The 22,671-nt window shown below is 49.9% G+C and overlaps 1 protein-coding gene across 2 annotated transcripts; it reads right to left on the bottom strand.

Annotated features, from left to right (window-relative positions):
- Window positions 1-1,073: 1,073 nt before the first annotated feature.
- WDR91 (WD repeat domain 91) lies at window positions 1,074-22,582 on the bottom strand. 2 transcript variants are annotated; one of them, XM_054167674.1, is made up of 15 exons: window positions 22,435-22,582; window positions 20,219-20,398; window positions 19,085-19,292; window positions 17,700-17,782; window positions 15,596-15,720; window positions 13,518-13,695; window positions 13,083-13,241; window positions 9,894-10,108; window positions 8,808-8,958; window positions 6,637-6,731; window positions 5,751-5,919; window positions 4,850-4,958; window positions 3,646-3,758; window positions 2,591-2,788; window positions 1,074-1,703 (listed from the first exon to the last, which is right to left on the bottom strand). In XM_054167674.1, the coding sequence occupies exons 1-15, from the start codon at window positions 22,555-22,557 to the stop codon at window positions 1,539-1,541; spliced, it is 2,271 nt and encodes a 756-aa protein (XP_054023649.1). In that variant the 5' UTR covers window positions 22,558-22,582; the 3' UTR covers window positions 1,074-1,538. The 2 variants fall into 2 exon arrangements, with proteins under 2 accessions (XP_054023649.1, XP_054023650.1); XM_054167675.1 differs by having other exon boundaries at window positions 9,894-10,093.
- Window positions 22,583-22,671: the final 89 nt, after the last annotated feature.

Raw genomic sequence — 22,671 nt, 5'->3', positions numbered from 1 at the left:
TTTACTGATACAACCCCTTGAGTAAAAGCCTCTTTCATCTTGGCAGCTTCTTACCGTGGCAGCCAGCTGCAGAATGAGTCTATCTGTGCTCTCCAACAGAGACATCTGGCAGAATCATTACTGCAAGTCCAGATGATGTGCAACAAACAGCTGCAGGGCAAGAACTTGGCACTGCAGAAGCTTCAGAGGAGCGGGGCACAGAACCACAGGGGGAACTGGAGAGGCATGAAGCTAAGGTATGGAGAAAGCCTATCTCCTGGCAGGGGCCCAGGCCTCTTTTGTAGCAAAACAGAGGAGGGAACTGATACCTTTGTGAGGGGGTTTATGTGAAAAAGGCCAAATGTTGCTTTGCAGGTTGGAGGCACTTCCAGAGAGAGGTTCTGCAGAGCTGACGGCGTACACGCGGGGAAAGACGAATCCCAGCTGAGCTTCCAGGAGATGGGGAACAAGCAGGGTGCAGGCCATGAGGCTCTGGATCAGCACAGCTGAGAGAGAGCTGCAGATGGTGACACCGTGACAGAGCTCAGGCAGGTCCTGATCTAGACCTCAGTCTGCATGCCAGTCCTTGGGCCTAGCACTGGGCTTTCTCCAGTAGAAGCAGGCACTGTCAGCAACAACACGCCCTTGGCTTCAGAAAGCACAGTCACTCCGAAGAGACTGAGCCAAGCAGTAAGCCACAAGGAACTCAATTTTTAACTGAAACCAGGGCTCAAGGGAATGTAATATGTCCACACAAACTGGATGGATAGAGGGAGGTCTGGAGGCCTTGGAGTGGTGTCAGTGCCAGCAGCATGGTGAAAGCACAAGGGACTCTTCTCCATGCAGCAGCCTTTCATGGCACAGCAGGGAAAGAAAAACAAAGTAAACGAAAGAAAGACACGGAAATCACATGAAAGGAAAAAGGAAAGACAGGGAAAGCAAGTAAAAGAAGAAAGCTGTCAGAGGCAGCTGGTGAAGGCACAAGCATCTTTTCTCCATGCAGGAGACTTTCTTGGCACATCACTGCCCCAGTCACTTGCCCTCCCCATTTTGCAGCAAGAACTGAACAGAGCACAGGAATCAAGTGCAAGGACATGTTTTATTTTCATGGAGAAGACTCCAAACACCTTTTGAGGCGAGGGAGAGAGGTGACAAATGCTCTACCAAAAGAAGAGACTGGGTTTGCACAGCCTTTCCAGTCTGATCCATCTTATCACCACACACTGTGCTGCCTCATGCATGCTTGCTTCAGCCTCTCGTGCTTCTGCAGAAGCCCTGAGGTGATCCCAGCAGCCTTCTCCGCCCCTGCTCCCTCGTGGAGGGAGTCCAGCTGCCACAATGGGTCAGTGGGAACTTACTTTTCAGTGCTGCCAGTGCTCTGCTCCCATACTGGCATCCCATTCATGGCACAGGGGTTTGGCAAATGTATTTAACAAATCCAAAAAGCTGCAGTGAGAAGAAGGGCTGGGGGCTGCCTTCTCTCCCATGCACTTTGTTCCTGTGCAGTTAACACTGGCTTTGTCAAGGCTCTTGCTTTTTCCCCTTCACCACTGTCCATGTTAAGACTTTTGAGCCAGTAAGGTTGTTAATTTAATCTTCCCATCCATGGAGGCAGTGAGGCAGGTCCCACAGTCCATGGCTGTACTCCAGTCCACTGTGACAACAGGAGCTCGGTGTCCTCCCAGGGAAAGGCAGCTCTCCAGCACCTTTTCCTCACCGTTTAACTACAAGGGAGAAAGTTAACATGTCAAGGGGGCACGTTCCTGGAGCAGAGGCAGAGCACCCACTGCTAAAGGCACCTGGGTGCACTGCACCCAGGCCAAAGCCTGCCACAGACTCCATATCCCCATCAGCGTACACTAATGAAGCAGAATGTTGAGATCTTCACAGCTCTGCTGCTTCACACATGAAGAAGCAACTTTCCAGCCTGCTGCCCTCAGCTGAGCTGCAGCAACTGAGCAAGGCAGGTGAAGAGTAAGGACTAATGACAAGCAAGTGAGCCTAAGCTATAGCTCCTCTTAGTATAGCTGCTCCTGAATGCCCCAGGTGCAGAGTGAAAATTCCATCTGATCTGCCTGGCCATGCTTTCCACTGATGGCTACTGACCCCAGAGGAGGCAAGTGAGGGATATGCCACCAGGAACCTCTTCTAACTGTGGCACAGCAATTTGGATAGTTGGAACCATTCAGCCTTATCCTTCATTGCAGCACCCAATAGGAAGAGAGAATCAGGCCCAGGCTAACACAGCATCAGCAAGCACCCAGGGCAGGTTCAAGACCAGCACCAGCCACACGTTTTGCACTGGACTGACTTGCATCAATGTATTTGAAAAAGCATTGAAACTGAACTTTGTGCTGGACACTAAGGACAACTGCTGCAGATAAGCTTTGAGAAGTAGCAGTATGCATACTCCATCTACATGCAAGAGGGCCAGCTGCTAACAGAGGGTTCAAACACTCGCTGAGCAGCAGGCACTGCTAAAATGCACACTGCATGAAACTGAGCAGCAGCTTCCATGGAGGGCAGATGCTGCTCGACAATTTCCAGTGGCTGCTGCTGCAGCCTTGTTACGAGAGCCTGTATGGAAGCACGAAGAGCACTTCAGACTCACCTTAAAAATGACTCCTCCAGTAGAAGAACATGTCACCATATAGTTGCCCTCAGAGTCAAAAGCAAAGAGCCTTCCCCTCGGGAACTGGACTTGCTTGTAGCCACTGTAGCCGGACAGAACAAAAGGCCCTGTGGCTTCGCTGGGAAGGTCGTACTCGGACACCTTCAGGCCACTTCTGTGAATGTTCCACTGAATAAACTAAAAGGACAGGAAGATGACAAAAGCCCCAAGTTAAAAGGGCTGGGAAGAAGGCGAAGTGAGTGTTCCTCACAAACACAAGATGGCATTCTGACTCAGCTCTGTGTGCCTCTAGTTTCAAAACACAGGCTGTAAAGCCTCCGAGAGTGCCAACCTCGCTCGAGCACTGCTGCCTGGGTGTCTTTCCACGTCACTTGCAGGATCTTGCTATTTTTACTGCTAGCCCCACCTGTGGGAAAACCACCCAGCTTCCTGCAAGCTGATTTAGTAGCTTCAGGGCCCGAGTCATTTACAAGCAGCAGGTTTTTGTGTTAAATGGAGACCCCCAAGCTGGCCTGCAAGAGAGCTGAGGAAGCCTTGTATAGATAACATGGCCTTGTTTTGGCTGAAACTGATGTAGCAAGGCTAAGATAAGACAAACACCTGTCCTGGTTTAGGTTGGGAGGGACAGCCTGGGGAATCTGCTGATGATTATTTGATACCATGCTGGTCATGCAGCTTTATAACACAAGTGCTGGAGTTCAGCTCAGGGTGGGGGGCTTCCTTCCAGTTTCTGGCTGGGGGTGTTTATCTGTCTCACGTTGCCTGCATGCTGCCCTTTTCCACTTGCTGGTTGGTTTGCTGAGTGTCTTTTGCTCTCTTGGCTTGTTTTGCTCATTCACCAGGTGTTGTACATTGTGCTGGTTTCCAATAAGCTCTCCTTATCTCAACCCGACAGGGCTTTTGGTTTCTTATCTCTCTTTTCATGAGATCACTCCCCAGTGTGGGAGTGAGTTTTGTTAGAGCAGGCTGTCTTAAACAAGGGCCACCCACCTTCAAAGCAGATTGTCACCAACAGAAGGTCACCCAGAGCTTACCTTTCCATCCCCACCTATGCTGTAGACTGTGTTCTCATCATAGCTGAACTCAACGGAGTAGACTTCCCCATCATGAGCCTTCCAGCTCATGGCACACTCGTGTTGCTGCATATCTGAGGGGAGAGCCAGCGCTGAACAGGTACTTGCACACAGCTGAAGGCCCTTTATCTTCAGAAGGTCTCCATCCCAGCCCTCTAAACCAGACTGGAGGAGCCCAACCCACTCTCAGCACCCTGTGCTTACTCTCCTGTATGGGGAGACCTTGCCACAAAATCCCTGCCTCTCTTCCTTCAGCTTTCCGGGGCTGCTCACATGCTCTCTGCCACTTGCCAGCACTCTGCAACCAGGCCCCACAGCCACCCTTCTCCTCCTCCTCCCCTTGCTATCCAGTCCATCCAAACAACTTCTGGCAGCTGTCTTCTCAGTCCATCTGACTGCAGCCTCCACCTCACTGTCCAGGCCATAAGGAGATCCCTCAGTCACAAAACAGGCAGGTCTAAACAGCCTGACGAGGACAAAATCCATTAGCTTTGAAAAGACCTTTAAGGTCATCAAGTACAACCAGTAACACCACCAAGCCCACACCTGAAACCTGTCCCTGTGTACCACAGCTACACTTGGAATCTAATTAAGTCCAGCATTGGTTACCCAACCTGGGCAGCCTCTTCCAGTGCTTGGGAACTCCTTCAGTGAAGGATTTTTTTCCTAATAACCCACCCAAGTTTCTCCTAGTGCAATTTGAAGCCAATTCCCCTTGTCCTATCACTTGCTGCTTGGGGAAAAAAAAAAGAGGCCAACACGCACCTCACTACAGCTTGCTTTCAGGTGCTTGCAGAGAATGATGAGGACTCCCCTCAGACTCCTTTTCTCCTCACTAAACAAGCCCAGCTCCCTCAGCCCTCCCTCACAGGGCTTGTTCTCTAGACCCACTGCCAGCTTCCTTGCCCTTCTCTGGACACACTCTAGTAACTCAATGCCTGTATTGGGGTGAGCGGTCCAAAATTCAACCCAGCATTCAAGGTGCAACCTCCCTACTGCTCACTGCAGGGGGACAATCACTTCCCCTGTCCTGCTGGCCACACCCTTTCTGATACAAGCCAGGATGCTACTGGAGTTGACTTCTTGGCCACTCTGGCCCACTGCAGGCTCACATTCAGCTGGTTAGCAACAATCCCCCCCCGCCCCAGGTGCTTTCCCACCCTACCAAAGAGACGAACAATCCCATCTGCAGCCCCCGTGACCAGCAGGTTGCCGTTGTGGTTGAAAGCTGTGCAGTTAATAGCAATGGGCTCAGGCTCCAGGGAGAACTGCAGCTGGAAAGGAAAGTCTGCATTAATGCTGAGAAACACAGCTGGGGGTGCTGAGGAGCTGATCTCCAGGGAAGGGAGGAAAGACATCATCCAGCAGCAAGAATTCCTCCAGTAGCAGCAACTCTCACAACTACGAACTTCAAAGCTGGCTGCTACTGTGACACTACATCAGCAATTCAATTCAGCCAAGCCAGAGCTTTCTGGCTATGGCTTCAAGGCTGCCAAAACACCTCCTGACAGGGCATTAGCGTGAGGAGGTTGCTTTCTCTTCCATGTCAGGGACAGCATTTCTTAAGGGCAAAGGTGAGGGATGGGATGAGGATTCCCTGACAGAATCTCACCTATCTCAACTGAAGCAATGGAGAAGAGGACATGAGATGAAAGCTCTGAAAGAAGCACTTCACCAGGGAGGGCAAAGCAAACTCTTCAACGTAGTGCAGCCAGAGAAAGCCTCAGCAAAACATCCTTCAGTCCACTGAGGACATTCCCAGTCACAAAGTGCACAGGCAAGACAGAAACAAGGCTATGGACTACTAAAAAACCCAACCAAAAATAAACCCCCAAACCCAGCAGCTACTTAACTGTTCTTTTTTACCTTCATGTGATACAAGGGAAAGGAGGAACAAGAAGGGCATGGAAAAGAAATTCAGCATGTCTTAGGAAGAGGGCACCTACACATTCACAGGATCACAGGATGTTAGGGTTGGAAGGGACCTCTGGAGATCATGGAGTCCAACCCCCATTGAAACAGAAGCCACTCACTCTCAGAAAGGAGGAAATCAACCCAGCAAGTACCTGCTGCTTCATTGTTTTAGTGTCCCACAGTAGCAGTTTCCCAGGAACTTGGTTCATGCTTTTGCCACCAGAGCTTACTGCTGAAAAATCCATGTGGGAGATGGGGCTCTGGGCTGCTGCCGAACAGACAAAGGAGGCACCGCTTGGGCTGCAGGCAAGCGAGAGGATCCTGAAACACAGCAAACAGTCTGCATTGCCTCTCTCCAGCAGCTGCCTCAAGCACAGCACTCAGCTATGAGCGATCCCAGTAAGACCCTGCAAGACAGGGTGCACTGAGAAGGAGAGCAGAATTTGTGTGCTGTTGGGGATTGGTTTGAGCAAGAGGGGACATGGGTCCCAGGAACACCTGTGCAAGTTAGGCCTTGAAGGATTTTCTGTTAATATAGCAATGGAGTAGGAGTTGTGGGAAAGTTCTGATTGCTTGGTATGCTGAAGTCAAGCTGCCCCTGAGAAGGGAGGCAAACAAGATGAGGAGTAGGCAAAGAGCTGGGAAAAAGAGCAATTAGACTGAGTGGAGAAATTCCACAGAGTAGTGAAAACAATGATGTAACCTTTTAGAGAGAAACCAATAGTATGTGTTAAATTAGAATAGAATTAACTATGTATAAGACTATAAATAACAAAGTGTGGAACAATAAAGTTGGATGATTGCTATCACTCATATTGAGTGCTGTCATCCCTGTCTCCGTTCTCGTCAGTGTGCTTAGATTCTGAGTGTCTCTCATTTAACTCAGCAGTTTTGCACTGCTCAGACAGGGACTGGCCTCTTGGGTGAAGGCTAGATAGTCCTGCAGTTGCAGGAAAAGAGCAGGAACATTGAGACTTGACCTACCTTTCCACAGTCAAACCCAGTGCTGACATAGAAAACTCAACATTCCAGAGTTACCTGGGCATGTCTTCATCAATGCTGATTTCACAGAGATTCTTCTTTGCTTCTGTGTCGTAAAGACGAACAGTCCCGACCCCGCTGCCAAGCAAGAGCTTGAAACCAGCAAGGAGAAGATGGAAGGAGTGTGAGTGAGGAATACAATACATAGAATACATAGAATAAACCAGGCTGGAAGAGACCTTCAAGATCATCGCGTCCAACCCATCAACCAATCCAACACCACCCAAACAACTAACCCACGGCACCAAGCACCCTATCAAGTCTTCTCCTGAAAACCTCCAGTGATGGCGACTCCACCACCTCCCCAGGCAGCCCATTCCAATGGGCAATCACTCTGTGTAGAACTTTTTCCTAACATCTAGCCTGAACCTCCCCTGGCGCAGCCTGAGACTGTGTCCTCTTGTTCTGGTACTGGCCGCCTGGGAGAAGAGACCAACATCCATCTGTCTACAATCTCCCATCAGGTAGTTGTAGAGAGTAATAAAGTCACCCCTGAGTCTCCTCCAGGCTAAGCAACCCCAGCTCCCTCAGCCTCTCCTCGTAGGGCTTATGTTCCAAACCCCTCACCAACTTTGTTGCTCTTCTCTGGACTCGTTCCAGCAAGTCAACCTCCTTCCTAAACTGAGGGGCCCAGAACTGGACACAGTACTCGAGGTGCGGCCTAACCAGTGCAGTGTACAGGGGCAGAATGACCTCCCTGCTCCTGCTGGCCACACTGTTCCTGATGCAGGCCAGGATGCCATTGGCCCTCTTAGCTGCCTGGGCACACTGCAGGCTCATGTTCAGTCTACCATCAACCAGCACCCCCAGGTCCCTCTCAGCCTGACTGCTCTCCAGCCACTCTGACCCCAGCCTGTAGCTCTGCATGGGGTTGCTGTGGCCAATGTGCAGAACCCGGCACTTGGATGCGTTCAATCTCATGCCGTTGGATTCTGCCCATCTGCCCAGCCTGTCGAGGTCCCTCTGCAGAGCCTTTCCAACTGCCACGAACAACAGAGTCAATTTCCGCCCCCCCTGTTTATGCATTTGGATTAAACATCACTCCACTAGGCTACACCCTGTCCTTCTGTGCATGGGACACTCAGTAGGCAGGACTGCCCCAGAGCTACAGATGTCACAGTAAAAGCACTGCTTTCCACTGAGAAAAAGATCTGGTAGGCACCAAGGTGGAGTAAAAGCAACTTTCTAGAGTATGGCTGAGCATTAGAGGATGCAGAACACATCTAGTTTCACTATCTGGAGGAGCGAGGAAAGAGTGACACAGGTTTAACAATCTAAGCCAAAACCAAGTAGACACCAGCTCCTTTCCTTCAGGGGGAATGAAATCATTCAGAAGGGCTCACACATGCTGCAGCAGTGATGCCACAATCAAAAATAAAACCATGGAGAGGGGACACATTCTTAAAGAAAGGGGGGGGTGGGGAAGACAAGCCAGATTCTTCTCACTTCAGCACCTGATTTACTGCTGAATCCCCATATAGTTCAGAAAGAAGAATCTATCAGCAAGCAGGAAATGAGCTCCACAAACCAGTAGAAACATCAGAACAACTGTGTGTAATTTAAGGCTCCTCTCTAGTAACAGAACTGAAGTGCTACAGGAAAGATCTAAACTGTTGTGGTATTCAGCCAAGCCTTGAGCTCCTTAAGCACACACCCAGCCCCAGCTCATGAAGGACCAGTGTAAAACTGGTTATGGAGCCCTCTTCACACCAGTGTTAAGTAGAATGCCAACACCACATCACTGCTCCTCAGCCCTTCTCTCCTTTCTCTGCCTCTGGCTCAGGGTGCAAGTAAAGCTCCACAGCTCCCTGCTGCAGCGTTCCCATGGGCTCTTGTGCCTCTGCCTGCCTTTTCAAGTGGCTGCCTGCTCTGCCTGAAGAGGGGCATTTCTCTTAAAGGAGCTACTTCTGTCCTCCAGCCATATCCAAACTACAGCATGAGAACTTCTATTGCAGGGCAACCGCTGGGGAATTGCTTGCTCAATACTACGTAGAGCACACTTTGCCACTCTTAGTTTTCCTTGGACCCTACAGGCTTCAGCTGCCCATGTGGAAACTGTTGCCCTGACCTTATCTGCAAGGTAGCTCTCTAAGAACTTGGAGAACGTGCAACATGCAGCCCCAGATCACCTGCTGTGACCCTGAAGCCTCCACAGGCAGACCACTCACCAGCCGATCACGCTTGGTCGCCCATTCCAGGGACAGCAACGGAGATTTGGAAATGGATGAAGCTTTAGTTTGCATTATGGGGTTAAAAGACCAGACTTTGATGACCCCATCCACATCCAAGCTGGCCACCCTCCGTCCAGAACAGTCAACCCTAAGTGCAGAAGGAAACCAATTGGATGTATTTCTCCATAGAGTTCTTGGACGCAAGCAGATGACAGCATCACAGTACGTTAGAGGTTGGAAAGGGATCTCGAGAGATCATCAAGTCCAACCCCCCTGCCAAAGCAGGATCACTTAGAGCAGTCTGCACAGCAATGCATCCAGGTGGGTTTTGAAAGACTCCAGAGAAGGAGACTCCACAATCCCCCTGGGCAACCTGTTCCAGTGCTCTGTCACCCCCACTGCAAAGAAGTTTCTCCTCATGTTGAGGTGAAATCTTCTGTGTTCAAGCTTGTACCTGTTGTTTCTTGTCTTATTACTGTGCACCACTGAAAAGAGCTTGGCCCCCTCCACCTGACACCCACCCCTCAGATATTTACACATATGGATGAGATCCCCTCTCAGTCTTCTCAAGACTAAACAGCCTGAGGTGTCTCAGTCTCTCTTCACAGGGGAGATGCTCAAATCCCCTAATTGCCCTCGTGGCTCTCTGTGGGGTCCTCTCTGGCAGGTCTCTGCCTCTCTTGAACTGGGGAGCCCAAAACTGGACATTAAATACCCTGATTATCCTCCCTCTCCTGGCCACATGCCCCTTCCCCCTGCAGGAATCAGAACTTCTTGCACCACTTCCTGTTCAGTCCACAACAACTGGCACAATGAAGCTCACTGAGCTCCATGTGTAAAGCATAATGCCCTGAAGGAATAGCATCCTGCTCTCTCTGGCTGGCATCTCCCACTCACAAGAATCTCTGTCCATTCTGACTGCACAAGCTGCAGGCTGTTTTCAGTCACACCCAACTCAACTGCTCTACAAGTGAGTACATGCACAGCATGCTGGACAGAGCAGAGGCTGGGAGAAAGAGGCCAGACACAGCTGGTCCTCTAGAGAGGCTTCTACAAGAAATCCCTCTTCTGGCAGTCCTTTACCTGCAGTACATGATGGATGAATGGTGCTCCCCATACTCCTCCTGGCTCAGGACAATGAAAGGCTGCTCCTGACGGACCCCCAGGGCGTCTGTGCTGCTGGCAGCTGTTTTGGTCGTTGTCTCGGTTTGCTCAGCCTGCAGCTCTGAGCACAGCTCTGGCTCAGAAGTGCTAGCATCAGTTTTCTTCTCAGCACTTTGGCCCTGAAGGAAGAAATCCTGTGTGAAATACAAGGAAGCAGCAGCTCCAGATCAAGCTCTTTCGCCACCCCAGCCTGCTGTGAGGCAAAGCCAAGCTGGGTGGAAACAGAAGCATTGTCAGCTCAACACTTCCTCTGCCAGGGACCTTTCTAAGCACAGTGTGTTGCTCAGTTGCCTCCTTGGTTGCAGAGCCCCTTATATCCCCTTCCATGTGCCCCACTATACACTTTCCTGTGAGAATTAAAAGGAGCCACAACATCTGTTCGCCTCAGCTGCTATCAGAGGCTCATTTGGATGCTATGAATTCACATAAATTCAGCATAAATTCACAAGCAAATCAACCTTTTCCAAGGCATTCTTGAATTCAGCAACATAAATTAAGTGCACACTATGCAGTTCAGCAAACCTGCACAAAATTGTTGGTGGATGATGAGACCCAGCATAGATTATCCTTGTCTGCCAAGGCTTTAGCCTGTGTGCAGTAGGGCAACCACTGCAGCCAAGGCACTGATGACAGCAGTAGGGCTGACACCAGGCCAAAAGCTTAAAACCTGGTTTGACAGGGCAGACAGAACAAATGGGAGTTTTAAGAGCTAAAGGTATCTGAATGAGAAAGGGTCTGAACTGCAGCACACAGAAGTGCTTGAAAGCAGCTTAGTCTTCCCTTGCCACCAGAAGCTGAACAAGAAACAGATGCAGCACTTAAGTCAGTAAAACACCTGCAAGCATTCCTTTGCTCAACCATCCTCTGAAGATGAGATGCCCCAAAATGGTCCTAGCAGTGATGGTTTTGAATCCCTGTTCCCTAACACATCCTTGACTTATTTACAGTAGGTTCACATCTTGGGCAATGGGTCAAACCCTGCACACTCAAACAGGCTGAAATCACAAAACCAGAAATGATTAGGAAATAAATTCAAGAATGCTTCTCTGTGTTAGTGTGGGGAGACAAGAGCCAATAAATAACACCCCTGTGAAAGAAAGTGTCACCTTTCAGTTTCCTTTCTGCTCACGTGTTGAGATGAGAAAGCTGAATAGCATCAGCAGCTCTGGGGAAAAGGACCTTGGAGTCCTCGTGGACAGCAGGATGACCAGGAGCCAGCAATGTGCCCTTCTCACCATGAAAGCCAATGGCATCCTGGGGTGTGGCTACTACATCCACAGAAGTACTCCTCCCCCTCTGCTCTTCCCTGGCCACATCTGGAATATTCTGTCCAGTTCTAGGCCCCTCAGTTCCATAAAGATCTCAGGAAACTGCCTGGAAGACTTAAGTGCAGAGCCACAAAGCTGATGAAGGGAGTGGAAACATCTCCCTTCTGAGGAAAGGCTGAGGGAGCTGGGGCTCTTTAGCTTGGAGAAGAGGAGCCTGAGGAGTGACCTCAGGAATGTTGATGAAGATGTGAAGGGCAGTGTCAGGAGGACAGAGCCAGGCTCTGCTCAGAGATTCCCAATGATAGGACAAGGGGCAATGGGTGCAAGCTGGAGCAGAGGAGGCTGCACATGAACATACTGAAAAACTTTCTCCACTGTGAGGCCCTGGAACAGGCTACCCAGAGAGGTTGTGGTCTCCTGGAGACATTCAATACCCACCTGGATGAGTTCTTGTGTGACCTACTCTAGGTGCTCCTGCTCTGGCAGGGGGGTTGGACTGGATGATCTTTCAAGGTCCCTTCCAACCCCTAACATTCTGTGATCAGTTTCCCCAAGGCCAGGAAAACACTGCCTTAGCCTGAAACATCACAGAATCAGGACAGTCTGAGGCTGCTGAGCAGGAAACTGGGCTTTGCACTTTTCTGACCAGTATTTAATTAAAATCTTTTAGATAAGCCATGAAGAAAAAAGTTCTCTCATAGCCTTGAATGCTCAGTGGGGGAGTAACAACTCTCCAAGGCAGTGCTGCCACACATAGAGAAGCCACACACGCTGGCCAACAGGCAAGAGCCTCAGCACTGTCTCTCCCCCGGGGCAGTGATTCACACAGCCAAAACAAACACAGCTGAGACGCTGTCATCATCATTTCTCCTGCGCTCTGTCCCCTTTGACCACATGGCTGCTGGCAGTCAGACAACACACAGGTGAACAGAAGCAGTCTGCTTAACAAACTGGTAAAATTCAGGAGTTTTATTATTTCACTGGATTAGCAAGCAGGGCACAGCCCCTGGCAAAGCTGAAACATACACTGCAAAAAAAAAAACCCCAAACCACCAACCAAAAAAACTTCAAAAAGCAAACATTGCCAGAAGGATATTTCCAGCCCTCTCCAGGAAAACTTTCTACTGAGTTTTCTGTCCCACACAGAGCCTGCACACACCAGCACAAGAACCCAGAGGAGAGAACTTGCTTGGGCAGGATGGGTGCCCACACTACTACTGAGGAATGGGGATTGTAACAAAGTATTTGGACATAATCATTAAGGAGGCTGAGGGGAGAGCTCCTTGCAACCTGAAAGGAGATGGCAGAGAGTGGGGGGGGGTCAGTTCCTTCTCTCTAGGTGATGGGATGAGATGGCCTGGAATTGTGCCAGGGGAGGTTTAGGTTGGACATTAGGGAAAAAAACCTCTTCCTAAAGAGCAGTCAGGCATCGGAATAGGTTGCCCAGAGGGGTGATGGAGTCACCATCCCTGGAGGTGTCCAGGAATCATGGGGACAAGGCACTCAGTTTAATGGCCATGGTGGTGGTTGGGTTGGACTCGATCTTAAGAGGCCTCTTCCAAACAGAACAATTCTGTGAATGAAACATACTCTCCCCAGGACCAGGCTGGTGAAAAGACCACAACAAAAGACATCTCTTCTTCCCTCTGAAATGCCAATACTGACTCCCTCCCAGGGACACAGAAATAGCCAAGTGTGGAAGGAGCTGATTAACTACAGAGATTAACCTTTGATACAGTTAGATCTGAGCAGCAGTTCAGAATCTTCACAGGCCACTTGCACATCAAACTACAAAAAACAACAGCCCTCAGCTTGCCAGCCTTGCAGTGTTGCCTGGTACCTGGGAGGTCCCTTTTGACAGCAGCTCCTTCCTTTCCTTCCCATGCTCTTGCAAGCGCTTCTGCCGCTGCTGCAGGAAGCTGGACTCGCCTGCTACTAACCCACTGTAATGGCTCTTCCCGTCCTTACAGCTCACTGCTCCTTCTTTTCCTTTGGCACTCTGGAAGGCAGAGGAATGGTTTGGCCAGGTTACACTGTGCTAGGCTGCAGAACAAAGTGCAAGAGAGGAAGAAAAGAAACCAAGCACCTGCAAGCACCAGACAACAGAAGCCGTCCTCGTGCTGCGTTCAGGCCCAGCAGACACTTGGCAAGGAGGGAAAGGGCATTTTGTGGGGTGGGGTTTTTTCAGGTGGAAGCAAAAGCTTGGAGCAGTGCTGTGCTGCAAGTTAACTCCTGGGACACTGGGCACCTTTCAGGGAACACAGTTAAGAATTACCTGGTGGTTTGTTGGTTCTTTCTTCCCTAGCAGCATACTGCCAGTCTGAGTTGGAGAAGCCCCACTTGGATGGGCTGGTCTGGCAGGGCCCTTTTTACTTTGTAAGAGAAAAGAAGACAGAAAGCCTCCCCGGGACTGAAGAGAGTGTGCAGCACTCCTCTGGCTGCAGGTCATATCACTGATCAAGAAAACAAAGCAAGCAAAAAAAAAACACCAAACAGAGTGTGAATGAGTAGCCAGACAACCTCACCAAAGACCACCTAAGACAGTGCCAGCTGTCTGAACCTCTGGAGGGCAGGTAGTCCTTCCCAAGCTGATGGACCACAATGCATTAAAACCCTGCCTTCAAACACCTTTTTAGTGCCTGGAGCACATCATTGTAATTACTGCATACATAATTACTGTAACCAAAGCTCACTTGCCAGAGGTGCCACTGTCTCAGTGGGCTCAAGAATCCCCTGGCGGGGCCACCTAAAACTTCCCACTCAGTTTAGAAAGACCCTAAGGGGGAATCCAGATTTCCAAAGAACCTATTCAGCTGGGACTCCCCAATTCAGGGCATAACATAAACCTGCTTTGAAAGGCATTAAGTATTCAGTGTTTCAGTGAACACTCTCTGACAGTCAGCAATTTTAAAGCCCAGGCCCTCCATACATCACAAATTGGACCCAAAGGAAAACAAGTTTAGGTTCAGTTCTGTGACTGCATACACCTCTCTTCTCAGCCCACAGTGCCAAGAGCAGCTGCTGCTTCCCAAAACATAACTGTCTGGTCTCACTCTGCTACAGCTTCCTCTGAGAGAAAAGCAGCACCAAGGGGAGGGGGAATACAGTATTTCCTCTGCTCCATCAAAGCTGGGCTTTGGGTTGAGCAGAGAGACAGAAAAAGCAGGCAGAACTGGCTCTGAGACAGAGAGACAAGTTGCATGTACAAGAAACGCCACTTCCAAGGCAAGCTCTTCTAACACAAATGGACAAAAATGAATATGGGAACAAGTTATCCCATCCTTCATGTCACTCTCCCCAGGGTGTGCAGATGAGCACCAGGGCTTTCCACAGCAGTTAAAGCAAAACCAAGTCTCAGATTAAACTCTGCAGCCCTTCCTGTGCACAGCAGTTGTTAGGAGAGACTCAAGTGTCTGGTGAACTATTTAATCAGACACCTTTTAGACTAAAACCGAGACACTGTCTGTGTGATACCTGCTATTTGCCATTGCCAGCAGGGTAATTTCATCAATCCCACTCCTGTCTCAACAGAAGTGAAAGGAGGACATGAGAAAGTCAAAGCCTCAGCAGTGTCACCTTGTGGCTAAGCTACATCTCCTTGCAGATTATTTCAAAGCAAAGCAACCTAAAATTAAAATGCAAACCAATAAATCTCAGTACCACAACGAGTTCAAACACCCAGACTTGCTTTGCATGACTGTGTACTGGGGGGAAAGAAGAGTTTAAATGACAATTAAACAAGCTGTATCACTGGGCATGCTGCCTGATTCCCACAGACAGGAATACAAGAGATGTAGCCACAAAAGCACATTTTAACTGCAGCAGGTTGATGGGGAATTCTGTGCCTAGCTGAACCTCACAGAAGAGAAAATTCATTTCCCTTTGACACTGCAAAAGCCAGGAAGCATCTCTGCTTTAACAAGGGCCTCTTCGGGTCACACAACAGTGTCTACAAAACAATACAGGGCACTTACCTACTGTACCACTGGTACTAAAGCAAACTGAAGCTGAGACAATCCACTTCATTTGATCAACACTGCAGACTATTGCACTGCTACCAGTGCCCTGCCTGCTCAGAACACCTTGGTGTAATGCTGAAAGCAAAGAAGAATCACTTCCATGTGTTCCTGGGCTCTCACTGACTGGCAAGAATCTCTTTCCTGAATGGCAGGAGAGATGCCCATCATTAATTCTTCCATTAAACCCACTTAGCTCAACAGAATTTCTGCCTGGATATCTTGCTGCACTGATTCCCAAGGCAGGGAACAAGGAAATAACTCTTCAGGAACCTCCCAGACCCCAAAAAACCAAACAGTAGAGCCTGTCCCCAGCTCCTTCTCTGCAGGCACTTACAGCTCAGAGTCCCCTAGTCGATCCATGTTGGCCACATATGCAGGCAGCTTGTGATGCACAACCGCTTGTTCCATCTCCAGTTCCTCTTTCTTCATGCGGGAGGATTCAGCCTGCAAAGCAAACAGCTACAACAAGAGAAGAGGGCCAAGTAAACAGAAGGTCACTGAGATTCACCTCCTGCCCACTTGCTGAAGTTGTTTACTACTTTATTTCAACAGCCCAGGAAGGGTGGGGAGGGAAGAAAGCTGCTTGGAGTGGCTGAGCACATTAGTCCCAAAGCAGTCAAAACAATCAGCACTTCACACAGCAAACTGGAGCCTCTCCTTGGGCTGTTGCTGTAGGGACATGAATGATGCTGGGAAAGGAAAGCTGGTCAGAGCAGAGCTCAGCAGCCTCTCCATGCAGGCACAGTTTAAGGCCACCAGGGCAATGCATGTGACTGGCAGTAGTGATATATGGGCACTGAGCCTAGAAGGTAATCTTCCTCCCACAGCCAAGGGTTTGGTGAAGCTGGCAGGGTACACTGAGGGCAATGGTAACAGGTCACCCTGTAATCCAGCTACACACTCTGCTCAGCTCCCTCCCAAGCATGACAGGGACATTTATCTCCCCACTGTGGAAAACAAGACACTTTTCTATTCTCCCTCTTAGCAGAGAGGAACCTCAGGGTACAGCTTTCTGTGACGGATGTGCTTTATGCCTGTGACCCTTCCTCACATGAAGAGCTCCTCAAGCTTTTCTTTTACAAGAAGAAAAAGGAGCTTTAGAAAGCCAGCCTGCTATTCCTGTACTTGCATTGGTTCAACAGTGGAATCACAACCACTGCTTTATTTCCACTGGCATCAAATTCCGCCTTCATTTATACCATTGTTTTATTAAGTAGGTGTTCCATGTGGAGCTGCTTCCTTTTCTGACCTCAGCAGTTCTCCAAGAAGGGAGGTCTAGTTTTACCTCTTGTCTATGTTTTACCTCTTGTCTATTTGTCCCAGAAAGAGCTCTGTTTGAAAACACACTTGAACCTGCTGCCTCTTACCAACCACCTTCTTGTCAAAGTCTGCCTGATCCACTGACTCCATACAGCACACAGCAACAAATCTCACTTTCCTCTTGCAAAACACCACCTCCTTGTTGAGATTGTTCTGTTTTACCTCAGCTTTTTTAGGACAAATGGACAGCACTGACCAGCTACTAAAGCAGTGGAAATAGGAAGCACAACACACAGGTTTTATAATGCAGAAGGCAAAAACCATTATTTACTGATGTGTATAGAGGGCTTCTATTTGGTATGTTTGAGGAAGTGCAAGTCAAGTGCTGCCTACATGAATAAGGCTTCCCCCTTGCACACTATCATCCACATGTCAGCTGTAGTTTAGGAAGTTCTTAAACTCTTGGTTGCCTAAATCACCCCAATAGGAACTTACACTGGGAATGGACTGACCATGTTATATATTCTTACACCCCCCCTCTCTCTAAGCATCTGATGATGAGACTGCCAAAAACAAGCCAGGCAGCTGGGTGATGCTTTGTCAGAACTGCTTAGCCTTTCTTATGGTGTACTGTAAGGTCTAGAGCTGGGAAACAGACATTGACATTTCCATTAGAAGATCTAAATAGCTTTCAGTGCACTTCCACCATGGTGAAGTGGCTATTTCAGAAGGAGAGGTTTCTGCCTCTTTGCCAGAAGCTGTTGCCCATTTCTGTTGCTCCAGCAGCTAAAAATGTGGAAGTGACTGACAACTACTCACAAGTTTCCATGCAAAGTCAGCCACACCAGTTTGACCCTGACCTGACAGTGCAGCAGGAAAAGTTTGCACAGTATCCAGCCACCTGGCAGACAGTACAGTGAGCAGGACAGTCACCTCCAGCAGTGGGAACTGCAATACCCTCAACAGACATGTCACAGGATGATCACAACCCTAAGTTTCCTGGAAGCCTTTGGAAAGGCAAACCATAATAACAAAGGACTCCTAGAAGAATTTGGCCTTGCAATTACTGCACTGAACAGAACAGCCACAACTTTCTTGAATGGATGGAACCAGCTTTACAAACCAAAAAGCTTACAGCCTCATCCAGGCAGCAAACAAGGAGTGAATTCAGGTCTGACCTTATGCCGCAACGATTCGTTTTCTTCTTGTATGAGGCTGCTCCTGAGACACTCAGCCTCAAAGTTCAAGATGACTGGAACTGGTGAGGAATGTTAAAGCAAAATCAAAGCAAGAATTTGTGGGCACCTGGGTTAATCCTAACAGCCAGCACTCCACAGTGGCCATTTGCCTGTAAAACAGCAAGGCTTGTCCGTGCTACCAGCAAGAGGTCTGTGGGAGACCTGCAGACTAATAACTTAGTTACTAAGGCAACTTTGCACTTCACTGTTGCACAAACTACTTCATGTAGGCTATGCAAGGCTCTTTAGAGTCTTCCTTTTAACACATCAGAAGGACAAGGGATGTCATGTTACTGCATTAGTGTACACTGAGGGAAGAGCTCAAGATCAGGTGTATTCCAGCTGCAGTGTAAACTTGCCCATCAGCAAAGAAACAAGGTCAGAACTACACAGTGTGGGACAAAAGCTGCTACTTCTGCTAGTGCTGAAAGGCCCTGCTACAGTGAGCAATGCTGTGAACCTGTGTACCCACAGAAGGGCCTGTTATGGACTATGACCCAAAGTTTAATGCCTGTTTTGTACTATGCCAAGCAAAGAGAAAAAGCATTTCAGAACAAGATGTGCACAAGATTTCTGGTCAGTATCATGCAATGGCTTAGGCTGGAAGGGACGTTAGAGATCATCTACTCCAACCTCCATGGCATGGGCAGGGACACCTCTCAGCTAGACTTGGCTGCTCCCTGGCCTTGAACACCCCCAGGGAAGAGGCATCCACAACCTCTCTGGGCAATCCCTTCCAGTGTTTCACCACCCTTATACTGAAAAACTTCTTCCTAAGACTCAGTCTAACCCTACTCTCCCTCAGCTTAACACCATTCCCCCTTGCTCTGTTGCTAGATACCCTTATGAAAAGCCCCTCTCCAACCCTCCTGTAGGATCCCTTCAGGTACTGGAAGGCAGCTATAAGGCCACCCAAGTCTTCTCTTCTCCAGGCTGAAACAATCCCAGCTCCCTCAACCTATCCTCACAGCAGAGGTGCTCCAGCCCTTGGATCATCCTTGTGGCCCTCCTCTGGGCTCGCTCCAACAGCTCTATGTCCCTCTTACGATGGGGACGCCAGAACTGGATGAGGTGTTCAAGGTGGATGAGTTCAGCATTAGCAACAAACACAACTGTTTGTGCCCAGGGAATATAACACATCATCAGACAACTGGACAGCAACTACTCCATCATCCCCTGGCAAGCACCAGCTTCCTATTAAGTCTTGGCTCTAAACATCCGAAAGCAGCAAGTTCTATGCCACTACATTCTTGGCACCCCTGTTAACAATGAGCACACCACCAGGGCAAGGGAGGTTTAACTTTCAGTCGCCAAGGAAAGGATATGCATGCACTGAAACAAGACGCTCAGGAAGTTGTGCAGGGACACCATAAACGTGTCTGCCCACTGGCGGGAGAAATAGGTGGCGAAGGTGGGGTTGGAGTCCGGGGCAGGCAGGAAGGGCAGGACAAACCAATCCTTCCACTCCGCCTGGTTCTGGAGCTCCGAGGCCTGCTTGAGGAAGAACTCCTGCGCCTTGTCATTGCGGCCAGTCTGCAACACAGCAAGAAGAAGAGGGCTCATGCCTCCGCACATCCATGCCACCACACCAGGCCTGGCGCCGTTTGCTCTGTATTACAATCATACAATTGTTAGGGCTGGAAGAGACCTCGAGGATCAGCCAGTTCCAACCCTGCTGCCCTGGGCAGGGACACCTCACATTACAGCAGGCTGCTCACAGCCACATCCAGCCTGGCCTTAAAATAGAATAAACCAGGTTGGAAAAGACCTTTGAGATCCTCGAGTCCAACCTATAATCCAACACTATCTAATCGACTAAACCACGGCACCAAGCGCCCCATCCATCCTTGCTCCCAGCTAACCACATTTCTCTCTCCCCTGAGCTTCCCTGCCCTGCTTGTCATGGGAGTCTGCATCAAACTCCTTACTGCACTCATGATGCATCATAGTATCAGTCAGGGTTGGAAAGGACCACAAGGATCATCTAATTCCAATCCCCCTGCCATGGGCAGGGACACCCCACACTAGATCAGGCTGGCCAGAGTCTCATCCAGCTTGGTCTTAAACACCTCCAGGGACGGAGTCTCAACCACCTCCCTGGACAACCCATTCCAGGGCTTCACCACTCTCATGGTGAAAACTTCCTCCTCATGTCCAGCCTCAATCTCCCCACCTCCAGTTTCATTCCATTCCCCCTAGTCCTATCACTACCTGATATCCTGAGAAGTCCCTCCCCAGCCTTCCTGTAGGCCCTCTTCAGATACTGGAAGGCCACAATTAGGTCACCTCAGAGCCTTCTCTTCTCCAGACTGAGCAGCCCCAACTCCTTCAATCTGCCCTCATACATGACACAGGAATTGCTTTTCTCTTCCCCACCAAGCCTGTCAGTGGCTCTCACTGCCCTGGTTTCAGAGAGGAGGACCTTTTGAACACAGAAGCCTAAACAAACGAAGCACTACCTGAACAGTATGGACGAGGTAGTACCGGAACAAGCTGGTTTTCAGCTTGCTCACCGTCGGCCGGTACACATCTTCCAAACGGCTGAAAAGACGTCGGTCCAGGTAGCTCCAGTAATCCCTCAGGGCTACCAGGTCATAGCTCTGAACAAACTGTTGCAGCTGGTCCACTATCTTATCCACCTAGAGGGCAAAACAGGAGACTTTCTGTAACTTCATGTTAGAATAGAATAGAACAGAATAGAACAGAATCAACAAGGTTGGAAAAGACCTCATAGATCATCAAGTCCAACCTGTCACCCAAGACCTCATGACTACTAGACCATGGCACCAAGTGCCACATCCAAACCCCTCTTGAACACCTCCAGGGATGGTGGGATAGGATGGGATGGGATGGGATGGGATGGAAAAGACCTTCAAGATCATCGAGTCCAACCTATCATCCAACACCATCTAATCAACTAAACCATGGCATCAAGTGCCTCATCCAGTCTCTTCCTAAACACTTCCAGGGATGGTGACTCCACCACCTCCCTGGGCAGCACATTCCAATGGCCAATCTCTCTTTCTATGAAGAGCTTCTTCCTAACATCCAGCCTAAACCTCCCCTGGCACACCTTGAGACTGTGTCTTCTTGTTCTGGTGCTGGTTGCCTGGGAGAAGAGACCAACCCCCAGCTGGCTACAACCTCCCTTCAGGTAGCTGTACACAGCAATAAGGTCTCCTCTGAGTCTCCTCTTCTGCAGGCTAGAGGAAGCTGTTGAGAAGCTTTAAGCTGAGAAGTGCAAATAATGCCACGATCCAGCACTCGTGCATCAGCTGCTTTCTCAATCCTGGAAACACTTTGGGTTTTTTCCTTGCAAGAAAGCAAAACCTTTCCCTTTTAAAAGAAGTCAGTTGATTATGAGAAACAGGAATAATGTGCTTAAGTGTTGACAACTCAAGTGCAGCATCTGGAAACTGCAGTATTTTTAGACTAAAAGGAAAAAAGACTGAGTTTAGTCATCAGAAAGAGGAAGAAAGATCTGTCACGCTGCCATCTTTTAGGTGCCTCTCTCTTACTAATAACTTTATCTACTAGGCAGAGAAGTTTGCAGTTGAGGTTTGGTTTGGAGAGAATTATCTCTGTAATCTGAATAAAGCAAAATGATGGCATGGGGGGGAAAAAAAGCATTCTTTCAGTGATTTCTGATGGTGAAGACAGGCAACAGGGGGAAAAATCCCACCGTCTGCACCCTATACAAAATGCAAGTAACAAAGTTTAAATGTGATTTGCTCTCCCATCATCAGTTAGCATCTTAGGGCATCACCCAACCTCCATCTCCGTGGCTTCGTAAAGGAAACTGAACTCTGTGACCCCCTGCAGCTCCCTCCCGGACAGCATAATTCCAATTAAATCAACTGTTTGCCAACTTCTACACGTTCAGTGCTGACGTTTTAAAAAGAAAAGCAACATGTTTCACGAATGATAAAGCTGCTTGAAGAAAGATCTGCCCGGTCAAATCACTCCATTCAGCGCCCAGACTTGCCGCTCAAACACAAAGCTCGCACGAAGGCCCGAAACTGTTTGCGAGGCTAGCAAACCGTGTCAAATTCCCACGCACCGAGCTGGCGCTTAAAACACAAACAAAGGAGCGGAGGTGTAAAGCCCCGAGCAAATATTCTCATGGCTGAGAAAAGATCCACGCGAAGCGCTGTCCTGCCGCTGCCCTCTCGCACACCCGCTTTCTCCGCTCCTCTCGGCCCCGGCGGTTCACACGTCGGATGCAGGGGCCATAGGCAGCGGTTTTGATGGGCGGCCGGCTGGGAACCGCGGCCCTTGCCTGGGCAGCCAAGGCAGGGGACGGCTCCTGTCGCCCACCGCCGCTGCCCAGTGCTAACGCTGCTTCAGAGCCAAGCAGGAATGCTTCTAATCGGCTTAAACCTGCCACCCCCGCCAGGAGGCTGCGCGTACATCAACGGCGGCCCTCAGCCCCGGGATGCTGGGGGGGTCCCGCCTGCGCGGCCAGCCGGGCCCCGGCGCTCAAGCCAGCTCAGGAGCGGCCGCCCCCTAGGACAGCTCCTTCCGCGGGGAAACGAGGGGCGCCCAGAGCTGTCCCGTTGCCGCTCGGCCCGCTCCGGGAGCGGTGCGCAGAGGGGCGCCCGCGGCCTGCCCGGGGACCGCGTAGTCCTCAGGGGGCACCCGCGCCCAGCGCCCCGCCAGGAAAGTCGCCGCTCACCCGGAAGCCTTTCTCCCGGTCCGCCTTGATCTCCGCATCCAGCTGCTTCAGGGCGGCGGTGAAGCCGCGGAAGAGAAGATACTCCCGCACCAGCTCATCCGTCCGCTCCGCTGCCGCCGCCATGGAAGCCCCCGCGACGCCACTTGGCTCCGCCCGCCCAAGAGCGGGGAGGGGGGAGTCCAGCCCCAAGCGAAGTGGCCCGGCCCCGCTCCAGAAGAACTACAGCTCCCGGCGTGC

Source organism: Dryobates pubescens, chromosome 15, assembly GCF_014839835.1.
Source record: "Dryobates pubescens isolate bDryPub1 chromosome 15, bDryPub1.pri, whole genome shotgun sequence".
Classification (NCBI taxonomy): domain Eukaryota; kingdom Metazoa; phylum Chordata; class Aves; order Piciformes; family Picidae; genus Dryobates; species Dryobates pubescens.
Note: the sequence above shows the minus strand (reverse complement) of the source record. Positions and strands in the feature narration are given on the sequence as shown.

What these genes read in the sequence shown, in the direction of transcription:
- WDR91 (XM_054167674.1), bottom strand. Translation starts at nt 22,557, where the DNA reads ATGGCGGCGGCAGCGGAGCGGACGGATGAGCTGGTGCGGGAGTATCTT. An exon ending in ACGAATCGTTGCGGCATAAG is followed by an intron (nt 15,721 to 17,699) that starts GTCAGACCTGAA and finishes CTCTTGTTGTAG; the next exon opens with CTGTTTGCTTTGCAGGCTGA. An exon ending in TGGGATTGTTCGTCTCTTTG is followed by an intron (nt 3,759 to 4,849) that starts GTAGGGTGGGAA and finishes CTCTCCCCTCAG; the next exon opens with ATATGCAGCAACACGAGTGT.